General features: G+C 40.0%; 1 protein-coding gene across 1 annotated transcript; it reads left to right on the top strand.

Annotated features, from left to right (window-relative positions):
- Positions 1 to 7,932: 7,932 nt before the first annotated feature.
- Positions 7,933 to 11,735, top strand: LOC109937606 (interferon beta-like). Its single transcript, XM_020536104.1, has 4 exons — positions 7,933 to 8,067; positions 8,151 to 8,234; positions 11,287 to 11,526; positions 11,655 to 11,735. The coding sequence occupies exons 1-4, from the start codon at positions 7,933 to 7,935 to the stop codon at positions 11,733 to 11,735; spliced, it is 540 nt and encodes a 179-aa protein (XP_020391693.1).
- Positions 11,736 to 19,581: the final 7,846 nt, after the last annotated feature.

Raw genomic sequence — 19,581 nt, 5'->3', positions numbered from 1 at the left:
CCCTTCATCAGAAAAGCTTTTCTGATGAAGGGTCTAGGCCCGAAACGTCAGCCTCTCTGCTCCTATGATGCTGCTTGGCCTGCTGTGTTCATCCAGCCCTGCACCTTGTTGTCTCGGATTCTCCAGCATCTGCAGTTCCTACTATCTCTTGATCAGATGTTGTAGTGTATCTTATAGATGGTTGCCACCACTGTGCATTGCTGGTGAAGGGAGTGGATGCTGAAAATGATGGACAAGGTGTCAGTCAATTGGGCTACACTGATCCAACTGGTCTTGAGCCTCTTGAGTGTTGTTGGAGCTGCATAAAGGACAAAGGCGAATGCTGCATGATTAAATAAGGCTACTACTGTTCAGATGAAGTACAATAGCACAGGGAGGAGTTAATTAGATAAGAAACAAGAATAAAAAGACTCTTTTGAGTAAGGCCACATGGTGAAGAAAATTCAAAACCAGAAGAGAAGACAAGATACCAGAAGAGAGTTAGCGAGACAGACAAGAAAAATCCAGAGACCAGAAGATGCAAAAAGAGAAGTCATTGTGTGCTCTCTATACAGTCTTAGTATGAAGAATAAATCAACGCTCAGATTACAGTAAACATAGCAAAAACGTACGTTGAATTGAGAACAAAATGTTCACTATGGGCGATTCAAGTATAGATAAAAAGAAGTGCTTAATCTGAGCACAAGTGAGGGTAACTCAAATTTCCATCACATAAGTATTCACCACATCCTTAGATAAATTTCATATTATATATAAACCTCAGATATTGTAAAACTCGGTTTCTGCTCCAAACTCATTCTTATTACATGTGGAGCTAGGATTTGATTCTTTTTGATGTTTGTCTGCAGAGATTGAAAACCTTTTTTACAGACATCAAGTGGCCCACTCCCAGTAGTTAGACACGTCAAACAAATTTTTAGAAGTAATTCTGATCATATTTCTTAGGATTGCCAATTTGACATAGTGGAAGATGGTGGATTCTGCCTGTAAATCTACATGTTTGTTTGGTAATTCCAGCAACAATAGTCAAAAAGCTTATGCATTGCAAAGTGGCCAGGGAGGAGCTAGTTGATTTCCTTAAAAAAAGTAGTGAACAAGGTTTCATTAATGACACTGCTAATGGTGTGTAAAGATAAAGTAAGAACAGTTTCATAGTTAAAAAATGATTGGTGTTATGCCTTAAGTATTAATCTTTCAATGCCTATCTTTAAAAAAAAATCTTAACTTTGAGTAGGTAAGCATAAAACAATGACAGCATGTGAGTCAAAAGATGACAAACACAAATGGATCATATGTGGATGAAGTTTAAATATGTCCAAAATGGGGACCAATTTAGTGTTTAGACATTAATTTATAAGGACGCCTAACTGATTCCCACAGCTGTAAAGGTAAAAAGTTTATATATTTCCAAGTCATGATGTTGTGTGACCTGGAGGGCAAATTGCTTGTAGCATTCTCATTTGCCAGTTGCTGTTGGTACAGGTCACATGTTTGAGAGATATTGACATAGAAGCTTTGATAAATTGCGACAGAGTATCTTTTAGATGGTACACATTGCAGCAATAGTGGTGGAGAGAGTGAATGTGGAATATGGTGAATGGGGTGTAAATACACCAGGCTAATTTTTTTTTGCTGGGTGATGTTGAGCTTCTTGAGTGTTGCTCTAACTGCACTCATCGAAGAAAATGCAGGGTATTCCATCACAATCTGGGCTTCTACTTTAGAGATGCTGGACTGATCTCAGGAAGTCAGGAGGTGAGTCATTCACTGAAGTGTGCCCATTCTCTGACCTAGTCATAGCCATATTATTTACTTGGTCGGTCCAGATAAATTTCTGGTCAATATTAACTCTCAGGATTTTGATGGTAGGTATTTGCTGAAGATAATGCAATTGAATATCAAGAGGAGGTGATTAGACTCTGTTGGACAAAAATACATCCCTCCTGATGCACTTGATGCTTTCTACACTCGATTTGAGCAGAATGCCAGTGGTGCGGTGCGGTGTCACCTGCCCCGACAGCCCTGGACACACCTGTTACCTCTGTCACCACGGCAGATGTCAGGTCAGTCTTCCTGAAAGTCAACTCAAGGTAAGCGATAGGTCCTGACAAATTCTCCAGCTGTGCACTTAAAACCTGTGCGGTCGAGCTGGTATAGGTATTCATTGACATATTCAACCCCTCCCTCCTACAAGTCAAAGCCTCCAAATGCTTCAAGAAGACCACTGTCGTCCCACTGCCTAAGAAAGCACATGCAATGTGCCTTAATGACTATCACCCAGTGGCTCTGACCTCCATAATCATGAAGTGCTTCAAGAGACTGGTCATGGCCCACATCAACTCTAGCCTCCCAGCCTGCCTCGAAACCCTGCACTTTGCCTACTGATGTAATAGGCCCCCAGTGGATGCCAATTCCCTAGCCCTGCACTCATCTCTGGAACATCTGGATAGCAAGGACACCTATGTCAGACTCCTGCTCATTGAGTACAGCTCTGCCTTCAACACCACAATGCCCTGCAGACTGATCTCAAAACTCCTAGGCCTAGGTATCGGCTCTGCCCTCTGCACCTGGATCCTCAGCATAGACCACAAATCAGTGAAGATAGACAACTGCACCTCCTCCACAATAACCCTCAACATTGGTGTGCCCAAAGGATGCGTTCTCAGCCCCCTACACTACTCCCTGTACACCCACAACTGTGCAGCCAAATTCTGAATGAATGCCATTTACAAGTTTTCTGACGACACCACGGTGGTTGGACGGATATCGAATAACGACAAGCCAGAATACAGAAAGATGATAGAGGGCTTGGTGGTCGTGGTGCAAGGAGAACAACCTCTCCCTGAATGTTGGCAAAATAAAAGAGTTGATCGTTGACTTTAGAAAGAAAGGAGAACACAACCCCATCTAGATCAACAGAGCTGAGGTTGGGAGGGTTGAGAATGTCAAGATCCTAGGAGTAACAATAACCGACAACCTGTCCTGGACTTCCCACATTGATGCAACAGTCAAGAAGGCACAACAATGCCTCTTTTTCCTCAGGCAGCTTAGGAAATTCTCCATGCCCATGAGGATCCTCACCGAATTTTACAGATACACCACAGATACACAGATACAGAAAGCGTACTGTCCACGTGCATAATGACCTGGCCAGAATTGTAAGAAACTACTGAAGGTTGTGTACACAGCCCAGAACATCCCCGAAGCCAATCTTCCACCCATGGACTCTATTTATACTTCTCATTTCCATGGAAAGGCTGGCAACCTCATCAAAGTACCCCCCACCCCCCAACACCACTCCCAGGAATGCTCTCCTGCAACCTCTTCCATCAGACAGAAGATACAAAAGCTTGAACACATGCATCAATATGTTCAAGCATAGCTTCTTCCCTGCTGTTATTAGACTGATGAATGGAGTCTCTAACTTTAAACAATGGTGATCCTATTAATGTTGATCTTGCCTCACACACCTCCTGTGCAGTGTAACCTGTATGTCTCACTCTGTCTAAGCACTCTGTTATCTGTATGTCTCTGCTTACTATTGTTTGCTTGTACTGCTCGCAAACAAAGCTTTTCACATTGGTTAGATAGTATGACAAGTTGGAATAGAACACACTATTGAAGTCACAAAGGCTATAATTAGTGATTTTGATACGACAGGTTCAATTCTGTTGGACAGAGAGAAAGCAAGTCATGATACAGGAAAGAGTAAACAGGAAAAAGAAAGTGCAAGAAAGGTGAACCAAAATAACTGAGTGGGTGAAGCCCTAGATTAGAAGGAGATACTGAATAAATTAGGTAAATTCTCACCGGAATGGAGAAGTTTGAGAACTGATGTAATTGCCATTATTAACATTTTAATGAAATGTGGAAACCTTGACAATGACAGACTATTTCAAATACTGCAGAGCAGCAAAACTAAAGGCCATGGATTAGGTTTGAAGGGGATAGTCTCACAACTAATCTTGTGAAACACTTTATTTTAGTAAGTGAGTTGACAGCAGGCAATAAATGAGTAAAAGGAAGTTGCTGTCATTGATTCATTTGAATCTAAGTGAGATGGGTTTTTTTCCAAAAAGAAACATTTTGACATGCAAAGTAAAAGTAATCTGAAACATAGTATTTGCTGAATGGAGAATACCTGAGGGTTAAGTAAACTTTGGACTTACAGCTCCAAAATATCACCACGTTTCTATCTATTTTAGTCTACCTGAAAGAAATAGATTGCTATGAGTAGTCAACAACTCCATCAACTTTATAGGTATTTTTAATCAACCTGTTCATATGCACTATAACACACTCCAAGAACACATAACAATAAACCAAATCAAATCAAATATTATTGAAGATGCTTATTTCCTGGCCACTTTTGTGCCATGAATGTTACTTTTCAATGGCGTGGTTGAAGGAGCAATGTTCACTATGATGCTGTTAAATGGTTCTTTTCTTTTTGAAGAGTGCCTCAAAATATTTTCAGCCATGAAAGGAGGTAAGGCTTAGTTTAATGTTTAATCTGTAAGATCATATTTCCTGGGGAAGTGGCACTTCCCCATTATTTCAGTGAAGTGTCAGCATGAATTATTTTCTTAGCTCCTTAACTGGGGTTTAAATCCATATGCTTCTGGTACAGAGGTAAGAGTTCTCTCACTTCAAACAACCTCAAGCATTAAAAGCCGCCTCAGCAGCTATGGACAACCATGGAGGAGGCCACATGAATGAAAAGCAGGGGAGCATCATGATTGAATGCATAGGAGAGGGAAAAGGGCCATTGTCGATAGGTTTGATACTTTGGGACAGTTGAGAAAGGAATAATAAGAGGAGGGTATCAAGGAAATCAACCAGAGATAAGAGATGATTATGAAGGATTGAGTAGTGATTTCTGTTTAATATCTTGGAGAAGATCGTATGACAAGTTGGAATAGAACACACTATTGAAGTCACAAAGGCTATAATTAGTGATTTTGATACAACAGGTTCAATTCTGTTGGACAGAGAGAAAGCAAGTCATGATACAGGAAAGAGTAAACAGGAAAAAGAAAGTGCAAGAAGGGTGAACCAAAATAATTGAGTGGGTGAAGCAACTAGATTAGAAGGAGATACTGAATAAGTTAGGTAAATTCTCACCGGAATGGAGAAGTTTGAGAACTGATGTAATTGCCATTATTAACATTTTAATAAAATGTGGAAACCTTGACAATGACAGGCTATTTCAAATACTGCAGAGCAGCAAAACTAAAGGCCATGGATTAGGTTTGAAGGGGATAGTCTCACAACTAATCTTGTGAAACACTTTATTTTAGTAAGCAAGCTGACAGCAGGCAATAAGTGAGTAAAAGGAAGTTGCTGTCATTGATTCATTTGAATCTAAGTGAGATGGGTTTTTTTTCCAAAAAGAAACATTTTGACATGCAAAATAAAAGTAATCTGAAACATAGTATTTGCTGAATGGAGAATACCTGAGGGTTAAGTAAACTTTGAACTTACAGCTCCAAAATATCACCATGTTTCTATCTATTTTAGTCTACCTGAAAGAAATAGATTGCTATGAGTAGTCAACAACTCCATCAACTTTATAGGTATTTTTAATCAACCTGTTCATATGCACTATAACACACTCCAAGAACAGGTGGAACATGAACTCAGATCAGAGGTAAGAACACTACCATAAGAGCCCCTATTTATAGTCAACTTGTTCAGATATGCTCTGACAAGGATTTGCAGGTTAGGTGGATTGGCCATGCTAAATTCCCATAGTGTCCAGGGTTGTGTAGGTTGGGTGAATTAGCCACGGGAAATACAGAGTTACAGGAATAGGGAAGGGGTGTAGGTCTGGGTGGGATACTCTTCGGAGGGCTGGTGTGGACTCAGTGAGCCGAATGGCCTGCTTCTACACTGTACAAATTCTATAATTCTATGATTTCTGGATCAGATACGACATGAACCTGAGCCTTCTGGTCAGAAGTAGGGCATTACCAATGTGCCATAAGAGCACACCATCTTATCTTTAAGAAGAACTATTTTCTGAAGAAGGGTCCCGACCCGAAATGCTAGCTTTCCTGTTCCCCTGATGCTGCCTGGCCTGCTGTGTTCCTCCAGCTCCACACTTTGTTATCTTTATTTTCTATTCAACCTGTTCAGATATGTTTTGCCACAACTAAGGACGTGAGCCTGGGCCTCCTGGGTCCACACTACCACAGCACCACAAAACCCTTCCCATCATCTTTATGTGATGGCTAATTAAGTTGATCTTAGTTGTTCTTCTTCAGTAAAGTTCTTCTGTGTGTAATGGTATATCGCCACCCAGAGGAATCTAGGAGCTCAGCAAATAGGCCAACGTGGTTAGTCTTTCTGCAAGAAGAGAACATTTAAACCGGTTCACTAACTGTGCCTTATTTTGAAGGACTGTTCCCTAATTTGACTGTTTGCTTGTCGTGTTTCCCTAAAGGGACACCTTTGTTCCTTATTTCTAGGAGAGCTGGAGGAAGATTCGAAGTTTTCGGCCAGGGATTAAAGCCGGGTTGCTGACAGGAAGCCAACAGACCCATGAGGATGGTGTGACTCCTCAACAGAAGTTGGACGTTTTGTTTGCCTCAAAGCCCACTCCTCCTCCTCCTTTTCCTTCTCCTTTATGGCCACCTGACCTCCCACATATTTAACCATCAACAACGAACCCCTCACCCTTCCCCCATCCTCAGCCCATGGTCCAACTTGCCTTTATTTCAGAAAAGGGTGGTTGGGGAGCTTTGATATTTGAGGTGGAATACGTATGATTGCAGGAAGTATCTTGGATCGGAAGATGTACAATCCATTTGGATGGAGGTAACGAAGCAGCACGGTGGCTCAGTGGTTAGCACTAGCGCGAGAGACCCGGGTTCGATTCCACCCTCGGGTGACTGTCTGTGTGGAGTTTGCACATTGTCCTGTGTCTGCGTGGATTTCCTCTGGGTGCTCGGGTTTCCTCCCACAGTCTAAAGATGTGCAGGCTAGGTGGATTGGCCATGCTAAATTGCCCGCAGTGTTCAGGGATGTGTAGATTGGGTGGGTTATAGGGGGATGGGTCTGGGTGGGATGCTCCAAGGCTCGGTGTGGACTTGTTGAGCCAAAGGGCCTGTTTCCACACTGTTGGGATTCTATGACAGGAGTTATCTTACTCTGTTCAATACTTAGTTTGGGAAACTCATTTTCTTTCAGAACCAATGAGTGTAGAATTCACTGAAATAAGCAGGCATTAGCGTTATAAGTTTCTCTTCGTTTAGTTATACCACACATTATTATAGTGGCATTAGATGAAGGGAAACTTCTGGGGCTATTTATTTTCCCCGATACCTTTTCCCACCCAAAAGCTCCCCGAAAGCAATCTTCACAGTGAATCGTCTCTCACTCCATAACCACAAGGGCAGCAGTAGAGATTTATCAAGTCTGATGCCTCACACAGGTCAGGTAGGATTATTTGCATGTCTTCCCCATGGCGCTGCCGGCTGCTGTGGAAGTCCCAATTTTACTCACTTTTTTGGTAGCCTGATATTTTTCGCTCTTTGCACCAGTCTCATTTACACCAACGCGTGGCTCTAAACTGACTGAAATAAAAACTGATTGTCCGGGTACTTTCTCTACCGACGATGATCACACATGACGTATGCCCACGGTACTTTTTCTCGTCGAAATCATTTTCTTACCTCTCAGATCAGAAAATGAACATGACTATTTTCACTTTTGTGATGTAAACAGTTCTGTCTGTAGAATACGGTTTATTTGAGGACTGATAGCCAATTCTGTCCAGTTAAAGCACAGCATCCTATGTCCAGCAGCTAAGGCACTCTTACATTTCTTACTTAATTTGGGTGTTAGATCCTGTACGTTAATTTTCTCGATACTGAATGTGGACTTTCTTTTAATTTACTGTGGCACTTTAGGTCAGATTCGCTGTGGAGCATGGCGTTGGCTTGTACTTGGCAATTTGTTCTTCCATTGTTCCTGTTGCTTGGGACCTTGAGCCAGAGCTATCCAATAAGGCTGGAACTCCACCGACGTTTCACCAGCGAAATTTTGGAAATTCTGGATGCAATGGTGAGTTTACGGATGGGATCCAATGCTGCTGAACTTCCTTACGCAGGGTCTAATGCCTTAACACAATCTCTGCTCTGTTTTAGGGGGGCGCCTTTCCAGTTCTTTGTCGAGAGCAGGGGATGCAGATCAAAAGCCTTGATCTGATGGAGATTGCAAAAAATGCAAAGGTAATCAGTGCGCTTTTCTGTAATTATTTTGAATGCAATCCAGGGATTGAGAAAACAGAAGAGGGGCGTCTTTTGTAGTGTTATAGGGTATCCCAAAACGATTTACAACTACTTAAGCGCTTCTTAAGATTGTAATGTAGGAAAGTGTGCTGTTAAACTCAAATATTGTCCAGGATACCAGTGCAAATTCCCTCACTCGTCTCTGAAATAGTCCTCTGAAGTAGGATCTTATTACATCCGTCTGTACTGATACGTGATAGATGGCGCTTCTGAGGTAGCGAAGAAATCGACCCAACTTTGAAGGAGCCATTGCCCCTTCGACAATAGGTAGAATCAATCAAAATTGAAACTGATGCAGTTTTAATTTCAAGTATGTTGCTTGAGAGTTCCAAAGTGAATAATAGATATGCAGGTACCTACAATCAAACTTTACTAATTCTTTCATATGGGCCAGAAACTTTTCAATATTAGGAGGCTGAAAGGAAGCGATGTGGCCTGGAGCTTAGGGCGTAAAGAAAGTTGGAAAAGAAATGAATAAATCATTAATCATTAAAGGAAAGATTAAAAGTCTTACCAGTATTATAGTTATAGTTTCTGGGAATGAATTCACCAGAGTAGGAGACAATACAAGGTATTGTCAGGTGATTTAAACACAATGATAAATGCAGGGAACAGAAAAGACAAGGGAATTAACGAGTTTGAGCCTCCTCTGACAAGGTCGAACTCCATGACTCAAAGAAGGAATACATTTGGTGACAGTGTCTAAATTAGATGCGGACTGCGATTGCTTTCACCAGGCCTGTGAAGCCCATCAAAGCATTCCTAAAGCACCAGTGCAATAGTTCCAATTCCTGAAATCATCCACTCTTATAGATTCTCTGTGTGAAATAGTTCAATTTGTGTTAAAATCACATCGTGTTATTCAACACTGTGCTTTTTGTTTTTCTATTAAGCTACACCTACTGTAGAGTGTTGAGGCTGGGTAATAGCATTTTACATATTGTCCTAACATCAGCAGAATTGCAAGAGTTTCATCTTTCATCTTGGGCCAAGTCAAAAGTTTAGTCTTAAGAGTGTAAAATATTTCTCCCTAATCTAGAATATATCTCTCTAATACTGAATTATTATAATGTTTAAAATACTAATAGAACAATTGCATAAAAATTAAGTTTTTGAATCAATGAACTTTGTATAATTGATATAATATGGATTACATTGTTCTGTTTCATACAAATCATTATTCATAATTTTTTCACTATTTTCATCATTCATTAAGTTATAACTGAGAGCAAAATATAAAGCTCAAGTCCTGCTCCAAATTGCTATCCACTGAGCCTTACTAAAAATGTATTTGGATTTGCCTCAGTTGTGATGCCCCACATCTACCCTCTCTACCATGCCCCATCCCTAACAGATACTCTTGAACACTCATCAAGGTTCAGACATCTAAACAGTGGCCACTTTTAGGCATGTTAGTTTCTGTAGAGCTGTATCTAGCAAGAGGCAGTGACTTCAGAAGAGGGTGAGAAAATTTAGAGAGGGTAGGGGAGTTGACAACTGTGAGAAGATTATACCATGTGTAGTCATAGAATGCAGATTCAGGCCATTTAGCCCAAAAGATCTATGCCAATACTATGATCAGGTGAGGAAGGATGACTTTTTTTCCCCTCATCCACCCGTCATTTGATCACAACTGGTTTTTGAATTTAAAATGGGATTGCTAATTCAGTATGTACTTAACTATATAGTTTATAAGATCTAAGACAAACTGGTGTTCTTGAATTCAGCAAGAGTTAGTTTTATTGCAAAAAAAACAATCAAAACTATGAAAATAAGTTAAAATATGGCCTATATCTCACCAATGTGTACATACGCACACATTCAAAATCCAAGCAAGGACTAGGAAAAAATACAGAGGATAAACTTGGCCACATTAAAATGTAGATTAATAAAAAGGAAAGTCAGTACAAATGCACTGGTTGTATCCACAGATTTCATCAGCTGAAGAAGTTCATTTGAAGTTGTGGTTGCTAATCCCCTTTGTTCCTGGAAATCAATGATGTAGAACTCCAACAGCTTTCAGTAAAAATTATGTCTGCTGTAAGATCATAGACACACTTTTCTTTCTCAGCGAGATGGGCTTCAAAGCCTAGCTGGTATGTTGTACTGAAATAGAGAAAGATTGTTTGCTTGTGTGCTCTCTGCTCAAATGCAAATAAATCCTCCACACAAAAGTGGTATCACAAGAGCTCTAACAATGTTTGTTGCATGTTCCAAAAAATATTAAAGACTGGTTCATGTCTCATGTAGCTTCCCTTTAGCTATTGCCTAATAGCTGAGGTGATTAATGTTTTTACTGTCCCAGCTATTAACTCCTGACTGATCCATCTCCACATTGATGAGATCGGAAGGACTTGTTTACATATCCAGGGATGCCGTTATTTCTGTTGGGGTCTCCATGGACTTTGTGTCTTCATGGGATGGAATGTGACTCCACAGGTACAAACTGGCAGCAACTTCAAGTCAGTATCCTTTATTTAGAAAAACTGTTTTCTTAAAAAGAGTTTTATATACGACCAGCCAATAAAATTACAAGTTAATATCCTGTATTGTACATTGAATGATAACCAAAATCAAATCAATGAAAGTTGGAAATATTCCACAGGTTAGACTTGCATCTAGGGAGAGAAACAGGATGAATGTTGCTGAGTTAAATGGCTTTTCAACTCTGATGAAAGGTAATCATGACCTGAAGCACTAATTCTGTTTTTCTGCACAGATGCTACTTGACTTGCTGAGTATTTCCCAAATATGTTGTTCTTATTTCAGATTTGCAGCATCCACAGTAATTTTTTAAATGAAGATCTATACAAAAGTTTGTCTTCCATATTAGTTCCTTCCCAACTTACTTCATCTCAATTTATCATATACTTCCATTTCTTTCTTCTTATGTGCTTATCAAGCTTCTCCTTAAATGCATTTATGTTCTTTGCTTGAAGCACTCATACGCTTCTTACCATTGGCTCACTAATACATTGTGCATTTTACACAGGCTGAGGACAAAGTTATGATCTTCTATCAAATACTGCGCCATACCAGCAAGATCTACAGAACAAATGTCTGTTCCACTATGTGGGACAAGAATGGATTGGATGAATTTGCAATGCTTTTGTTTCAGCAGCTAAAGGAACTCAGACAGGATTTAGGAGAACGACAGTCAGGTTTAAAAATTTTTGGGAGAAAAAGAATTCGTACATATTTCCGAAAACTGAGAACATTTCTACAAAATAAGGTATATGTCTAAGTTATCATAACTTGAACAAAAAAAGCCCTCTAATGATTAACAGCTTTTACATTGGTCAATTAATTCTGTGACTATCTTACATGTTTTCTTGGTACTAATTCTTGTCCTCTTTTTAGGGGTACAATAGATGTGCCTGGGAAATGATCCGCAATGAAAGCAGGAAAAACTTGGAAGAAGCCATAAGTCTACTGGTGTAATGTAATTATGTCATACATAAAATCTTGCTGTTGATACATTCTTTAAAATAGCAAGTATCATTCATTGGACATTAGAACCAAAAACTCTTATCTACTAGAATTTTTCTAATCTGAAAAGCCAGCAAGGGCAACAGCAAACTGCTGCAGAGACAAAGGCAGAAAATGTTGAAAATACTCAGCAAGCCAGATAGCATCTGTGAAGAGAAATAGATTTGATGGCTTAAATTCTTCTAGTTGTTTCCTACGTGATGCCAAGTGTCATGACATGTGGGATTCACCTTCACCCCCAATTCCAACATCATGAACTGGAAAGCTCATCAGGTCTTGTGCCTATTAAACACCTGGTAGGCTTTTTGGTGAATCAGTAGTTCAAGTAGCATTTATAGAGACAAAAAATAGAGTTAAGATGTTTAAGAGTTCCAATATAAGGTCACCACCTTCACAGAATGTCGACATTGCTGGCAAGGTGAGCAATTATTACCCATTCTTATGGCCATGAGAAAATAGGGTTGTACCATCTTCTTCAATGCAATAGCTTCCTAGGCTATGTTATATGGTTAGGTAAGAGTCAACCACATCACTGTGGTCTGGAATCACATCTGACGATTAGTAGTCACTTAAAAGGAGGAGGACAGTGCCACAGAGTATAGCCTATGCAGGAACCTACGTATGGAGTCTTTTCTATGGGGAGACTGTTGTGTTACAGCTACCACACAGTTCTGGCTGGCCAGGAAACTCTCCCATTTTTGGTCTTGCTATAGGAGTATTGGAAAGATTTATAGACTGATAATCAACCTGTTTGAATACGTTATGAATGTACTTCCTGTGGCAATCACGTCTGACAGTCAGATCTTAACATAGAATTTCTGGTTCAGAGACAGGCGTTCTGCACCATGCACCTCAAAACCTCCCTGTAGAATCATATTAAAATCAGACTGGGTAAAAACAGCTTAGTGAACGGGTTGGCTTTTTGTGACAATAGCAATCATCACTGATGCAGCTTCACTTAAAGCCAAAGCTTCTAAAGTGTGTTTGAACTCACATCTCTGGGATATTAAATAGATTTATGGATCACTAGTCCAATAACAAACTATGCTGTACCATACCCCTATGTTAACTTATTGTTTTCCTTCACAGATGTTGCCCAATCTGCTGAGCCTTTTCCAACATTTAATTTATATTAGAAAGAGTTTTGTTTCATCATATTCAGTATCAAAAATTCACTAAGAGAAGAAAAATATAATTTATACTACTTTATGTTTGCAAATAAGAGGGCTGGTTCCATTATTCCCATCACTGATTGTGAGTAGTGCTTACCAGAAATGTATGTTGATAACCAATGACTGTGCTATCTGCAATTATCCATCCATTCATTCCTTTTCCAAACAAATGGAAAAGCAAGGGTTGCAGGCCAGTGGTTGTAACGCCTCTTGTATCTGATATGTAATCCTGGTGTCCTTGCTGTCCAAACGGATAAAGACATTGACCAATCTTTCAATTGTTATAAATATTAGATGCAGCTGCAAACAGTTTCAGCTTGAGGGCTCATCTTATGTTTAATCAGTGGAACTCCAAAATCTCGTAAAGACTGACAGCTTCATTCTAATGCAGAAGGTGGACTTTCTTACAGGAAACACTACCCATGTCTAATGATAAGCTGCATCAAGCCAGAATTTAATGACGAATGTTTAGTCAAAGATTGCAACAGGATTGTCTCTCTTCCAAAACAATATATTCTGCTGGAAGTCAATAATAATGACATAATGGCAATATGAATTTGAATTAAGAAATGAATTAAGAAATTTTACAAATTTCTGCCCCTGTTCTTGAGTTTTACCCACTAACAACATGCGTCCATAATTTTAGCAAATATCTTTGATGATTCGGAGATCATGGAGAACACATGTTCAATTGTGACATGCTTTGACAACAGGCAACACCCTGCCCTGCACAAAGGCCACAGAGTAATAAAGTTAGCCCAATGTTCTCAAGGTCTTAATGCAGAAGGCAGATCTATTGTGACACTGGCAAAACAGTGAATTGGATAAGTACGCACATAATTCACAAAAGTCCTGTTTGGAAAGATAATTCAAATTAATGACCACCAAATAAGTATACTGCAAATTAGCACACCAATATTCTTCCTAATTTATCAACTTATGCTTCTGTCAAGTCAGATGCCATGTCAACAGCAGACTCTTGGGAAATCTACCATAACATTCCTATCTGCAATCAGACTCAGCAAGCATTTCATCATGTAAACTGTAACTCTAACCAAAAAAGCAAAATAATCTGTATTAATTTATTATGTGTATTTAATTATATTTAAGCCCAATTTATTTAGTTAACTATGTGTATAAGCTGTATGTATTTTATTTTCCAAGTAAAAAATTATGCTTACTGAATCATGAAATGCCCACAAGGAACTGCTTTTAAATGTTTGCAAATTACTTTAATTGAGAAGAATCATTTATGACCCTGTTTGTTTGGAAACACTAACTTGAAACCCCACCAATTAAAAAAGTTAAAATATTTCCTGTGAAATGATATTTTTACCTGACTTGTTACAGAGTAAAATAAAGATTAAAAGAATAAAGCTTTCAGCATAATTTCAGTGTCTATCTTTTTGAGAAATGTGTGTCTACTAGTATGTGCTTCACTCATTACTTTCTCAATTTCAGTGTGCACCAGTGCTTATTTTAATTGTTGCCTTAATACTATCAGATCTCTGCATATCGGTGTATAGTCATTGCAAAAGGACATTTTAAAAAAGCAAACCTAAATTCAATGCCAGTATACAGTGTACTCTTGGCTGGAGTGCATCTGAAGAAGTAAAATTGTCCTCAGCACTTTGAACATCATTTCTTCCAGTGAGAAGCATGTCTATCATTAACCTGAGGGAGGCAGCTGCACTTCAGGGTGAAGATTGTGTGATGGGGTTACCCTTGTGGAGGTGGTCTCACATCAGCTGCTGAAACCTGAACTCAAGCTAGTTTCTTTATCATTATGCTCGGCTTTTGAATCAGTACCAAGCCGAAACTGCTTTTCAGTGACACATAATATGCAGAATAGTTAATGTATAAATACTGATCAGGTGCACGCATGTAGGAGGTTGGTCTTCCCCCAAGAGGAAAGTATGAAAACACACAGTCAAATTATATTCTGTTCTTCTCAACCTTCCCTTGAATTGGCCAATAAAAATGCTATTTGTTTTGGCCTGGCATGATAGCAGGGGCTGCATTCCGTTTCATTTTCTATTCAATGACTCATAATAGAAATCCATAATGTTTGACACAGATTTCACTTTGACAAAAAGATTAGAAAGTAATAGACCTAAGTTTTAAAAATGAATTGTACGCTTAAACAGTGAGATTAATGGCATTTCAGACTCCAACAGATAGCTGCTATATCTGGGCATAATCTATCCCTATCCATTTAATGTAGGTGTTAATACCAACCTTTGAAAGGCTTGCATTGAGATTGAAAAATATGCAGCAGTCCATACAACAACTGAGGATTGAAAAATAGAGTGGAATTTTTCCCTCATTGGTGTGATGTGGGCAACATCGAGAAAGTTGGGAAAATACAGCGAGAATGAAAATGTCAGAACATCGAGAAACTTTTTTCCGAATTTCCCCTTTAAATGGTGACTTTAGAATCTTACCATTGAGCAGCGACTACCTTATTTCCATTTCTTTAATAGCCCACCAAAACTCTCTTCTCCTTCCGCAAGAAACCAAACAGTGACATGCAAGTCAGAATGGATACTGCAAGTCGCTGATTGCTTGCTCCAGCCATAATCCAATTCTGTCCTCACTACATTCTCTCCTCATGGCTACCAGAATCGTCAATCCTTCATCCACGGCAGAGCAGCAACAGCAAACCACCAGCCTCACCACATCATCATGCCTACTCTCAGATCAATTCACCCTTCCGGTCAGCCCTCCAATACTTCGCTTCGAAACCCAAGACACCTGTGACTTGATGTTTTGGCCAGGTCACTTTGCACACAGGGACACACAGATCTCATGCAGCCACACAGATTCCATCATGTGACCAGTTTGCTTTCTTAGGACTCACTCATAGCGTGCTTACTTTGAGTGAATGTCAGCCTGTATGTATTCCACATTGATTTATTGGCACACAGGATCTTCACTGCTCAGTTGTTTGGCTTGCATTGCTTTTTAGCACTGCAGGAGAGGCACACAGTTTGTAATGGCGAGGAACACTGATCAGTCAAGGGGGTGGACATGTTGCTACATGGCACCAGGCCACATCAAACATCACACCTTCAGTACAGGCCCGCAGCTTATGCCGCAAACACATTGCATATGCTTCAAGGCCATGTCTGAAAATCAAAAGGGAGCAGTCCTTAGTGAGGTCAAGGGAGACAGCTGTGGAGACATCAGTCCATGGGGTGGATCGTGTTCAGTATATGAAACTTTGGATGTGCAACATATATTGGGATGAGGTCACATATCTCAGAGCTCTTTATGGAAGCAGGACGTTGACCAGCTTGTCACACAATGTGAGGGCATAACATGAAGCTTTATTGTGATGGATGTGTGGTTTCAAGAATTTCTTCAATAAAATTGTGTAATCTTTCTGACCTTCTCCACAGATTATTTGTTCACATATCTGACATGGACACCAATGTGGCTGCAATCCTTGTGGTCTTGCTTCATATTCGAAGACAACATAGAAGGACACAGCAATTACAACTTTGTCAGCAAGTCCAGGAACATCAGCAACTTCCAGTGGCTGTGGCACCATCATTTTTATGTCCCTTTCAGTGAGGTGGAGTGTCAGCTTTCCTTCCTCGGAAGATGTCCTCAGCAATAATGGTGGGACACCATTATGAGAGCTACTTCCTGGGTCGCGATGTCTAAAATGGTGTGCAGCTGGGCTTTAAATATGGCGCAGGTAGCACAAGGACCTGAAGATCTGGTAATGGTGAACATTTCTGTCTGTCCTGTCATTTGACTACACTAGGAGGCAACCAAACAGCCCGGTTGCTTATTTAATGAGATGAAGAGCCAAAAAATGTGTGAGATGTGTGAGCCACAGCAGACAGGGCACCAAGAACCTCACTTGCCAAAACACTGTAATTGAAAATGAGAAATTTTCCATTTATCATTAATATTCGAGTTCTGTGGGAACTGTTCTGTGTTTCATTAGGACAGTTAGAAAAAAAATCTCTATTCAATATGTAAATACTGCAATGTCCAACTTTTATATTACCTTATTTTAGTCTTTTTTTGCCTCCACAGGATAAAAATACTTTAAAACTGAGCAGTGTACTTCCTTCATATCAGTAGCTGCAAAGTTAACAAGTTTTCAAGGCTGTGGTGATTAAAAGGTTCTTTCTCCAGTGAACCACAGGAAGGTACTGCACAGCAGATCTTTTGTATAGCTGTCCAATGAATCCCTCTTGTCTGTTCTTTTTCTGTAGCGCTGCTGAATTCTTTCCCCTTCAAATTTTATTGAAATCCCTTTTGCACATTACTGTTGAATTTGCTTCCACCAGCCTTTCAGGAAGTTTCCAAACTCCAGATGCAACAACAAGTTGTGTAAAATAATGTTTCCTCACGTCATTTCTGGTTCTTTTGACAATCACACTAAATCTGTGACCTCTGGTTCCTAACATTTATGACAGTGGAAGTTTTATTCACTTTTTTTCAACCCTCTCCACTCTGTGTAGTACAACTTCAGACTTCTCTAGACTCAGCACATGGTTGAAGTGCTTCATCCCTGGTACCATTCTAGTGACTATCTTCTGTAGCCGTTTGAAGGCCTCAACATTTCATCAAACCTAGAATCAAGCAAGGCCTCCATCTGAGACATAGGCAGTGTTTTGTGAAGGCTTACAGGATAAATAACTGGCATTTATAGAACATCTTTCATACTGGAATGTCACAAAGTCTTTTGAAGGGTGATTGCTGCCTTTATGTAGGAAATGTGACACCTATTTGGACAGGAAAGGTCCCATGAGTAATAACAACCAGAATTTTTTTAGGGATGTTAATTGAAGGGAAAGTATTGAGTTCCCTTACCTTCTTTGAAATAGTACAAAGGGATATCTTATGACCACAGGAGAGAGCTGGTAATGTCTTTGCTTAATGCTTCATCTAAAAGACAGTACCTCTAACAATGAAGCATTTAGAACATAGAATCCCTACAGTGTGCAAACGGGCCCTTTGGCCCAACAAGTCCACACCAACCCTCAGAGCATCCCACCCAGACCCATCCCCTTATAACCCACATGAGCTACACATCCCTGAACACTACGGGCAATTTAGCATGGCCAATTCACCTAACAGCACATCTTTGGACTTTGGGAGGAAAGCAGAGCACGTGGAGGAAACCCATCAGACACAGGGAGGATGTGTAAACTCCACATAGACAGTGACCTGAGGGTGTAATTGAACCCAGCTCCCTGGCACTATAAGGCAGCTGTGCTAACCATTGAGCCACTATGCCACCCCACAGCAGCATTACCCTAGAGTGTTACTCTAGACTTGTGTGTTGAAGTTTCTGGAGTGGAAATGCACACAAAATCTTTTGTCACAGAGGTGGGAGTGCTAGGAACGGATCTGCAGTTGAATTTCACACCAGTCCTTCAAAAATGAAATCAAGGATTCCAAATTGCTTTTGCAACAGGTATCTCAACTTACCCTTAAAATCTTCTGGTATACATATCAAGGTTCTCGCACTTGCTTTAAAATGTTATTATTTGGTTTCAAGTAGCCTTTTCCACCTTTTCGGATCAAAACGCATCTGTTACATATTTCTCTGTCAAATTTCATCTGCCGTAGGTCTGCCCACTTTATCAGTGTGTCTATGTCCTGAAGTCCATTTCTATCTTCCTAACTGCCGCATTTCTGAGTTTTGCATCTTTGAAATTATTATGTACCAAAACCAGGTACTGCAGGTTATTGTACTGTACCAGTTACGAATATATATCAAAGGGTTATAATATAAATGTTATGAATATATATTAAAGAAAACTGTGGTGTTAACACTGACCTCTTGAGGACACCTCACAATATTTCTAATCAGTCTGAAAAACAACTGTTATTTGGGGTGTGCCAGGGTAAGTGCAGAAATGTTGTTTCCCGTTATGGGAGAGTCTAGGACCGAGGGTGTGGTCTCACAGTAAGGGGTCAACAGCTTAAATCAGAAATGAGGAGGATTTTCTTCTCTCAGAGGATAGTGAAATTCATTACTTCAGAGGGTTGTAGACCCTGTGTCATGATGTATTTTTAAGGCTGCGATAGATTTTTAATCAGGAAGAGAATCAAGGGTTATGGGGAAAAGACAAGAATTTGGACTTGAGGATTAACAGATCAGCCACAATCTCATTGAATGGTGGAGCAGACTTGACGGGCTGAAAGGCCTTTTTGTATTCCAACATTTTATGTTCTTAATACTTGTCAGAAATCCAATCAACAAGGCTCTATGAGTTACAGAGAATGCCATATAACAGCTATGTGATTGAACAAGCTGTAAGCACAGTGAAGGTGTGTTTAAGATATGCCTAGGTTGGACTTGAGTCCTCCTTCAGAATTTGCCAACATGAGAGTCCAGAATGGACATGATGTGCCCATCCCCCAACATTGGGAACCAATGAGATTCGGACCTACTGGAAAAGCAGGGCACAAAGTTCAGATCCTCATTTGATTGTTCTAATGAGAGGGAGGAAGACAGCAGCCATATGGGACTTCCATATTCAGACTGAATCTAACAGCCTGGCGAGGAACTGTGCATGCTGGCATGAGTAACTGCTGATTTGTCCACTTTGATGTGCATTCATCCATGCTGGGCCACGATCGACATTTGGTGTGGT

This window comes from Rhincodon typus, chromosome 30 (genome assembly GCF_021869965.1).
Source record: "Rhincodon typus isolate 14 chromosome 30, sRhiTyp1.1, whole genome shotgun sequence".
NCBI lineage: Eukaryota > Metazoa > Chordata > Chondrichthyes > Orectolobiformes > Rhincodontidae > Rhincodon > Rhincodon typus.
This window is presented reverse-complemented; position numbering and strand designations above follow the sequence as displayed.

What these genes read in the sequence shown, in the direction of transcription:
- LOC109937606 (XM_020536104.1), top strand. Translation starts at nt 7,933, where the DNA reads ATGGCGTTGGCTTGTACTTGGCAATTTGTTCTTCCATTGTTCCTGTTG. An exon ending in TGGAAATTCTGGATGCAATG is followed by an intron (nt 8,068 to 8,150) that starts GTGAGTTTACGG and finishes GCTCTGTTTTAG; the next exon opens with GGGGGCGCCTTTCCAGTTCT. An exon ending in AGATTGCAAAAAATGCAAAG is followed by an intron (nt 8,235 to 11,286) that starts GTAATCAGTGCG and finishes CATTTTACACAG; the next exon opens with GCTGAGGACAAAGTTATGAT.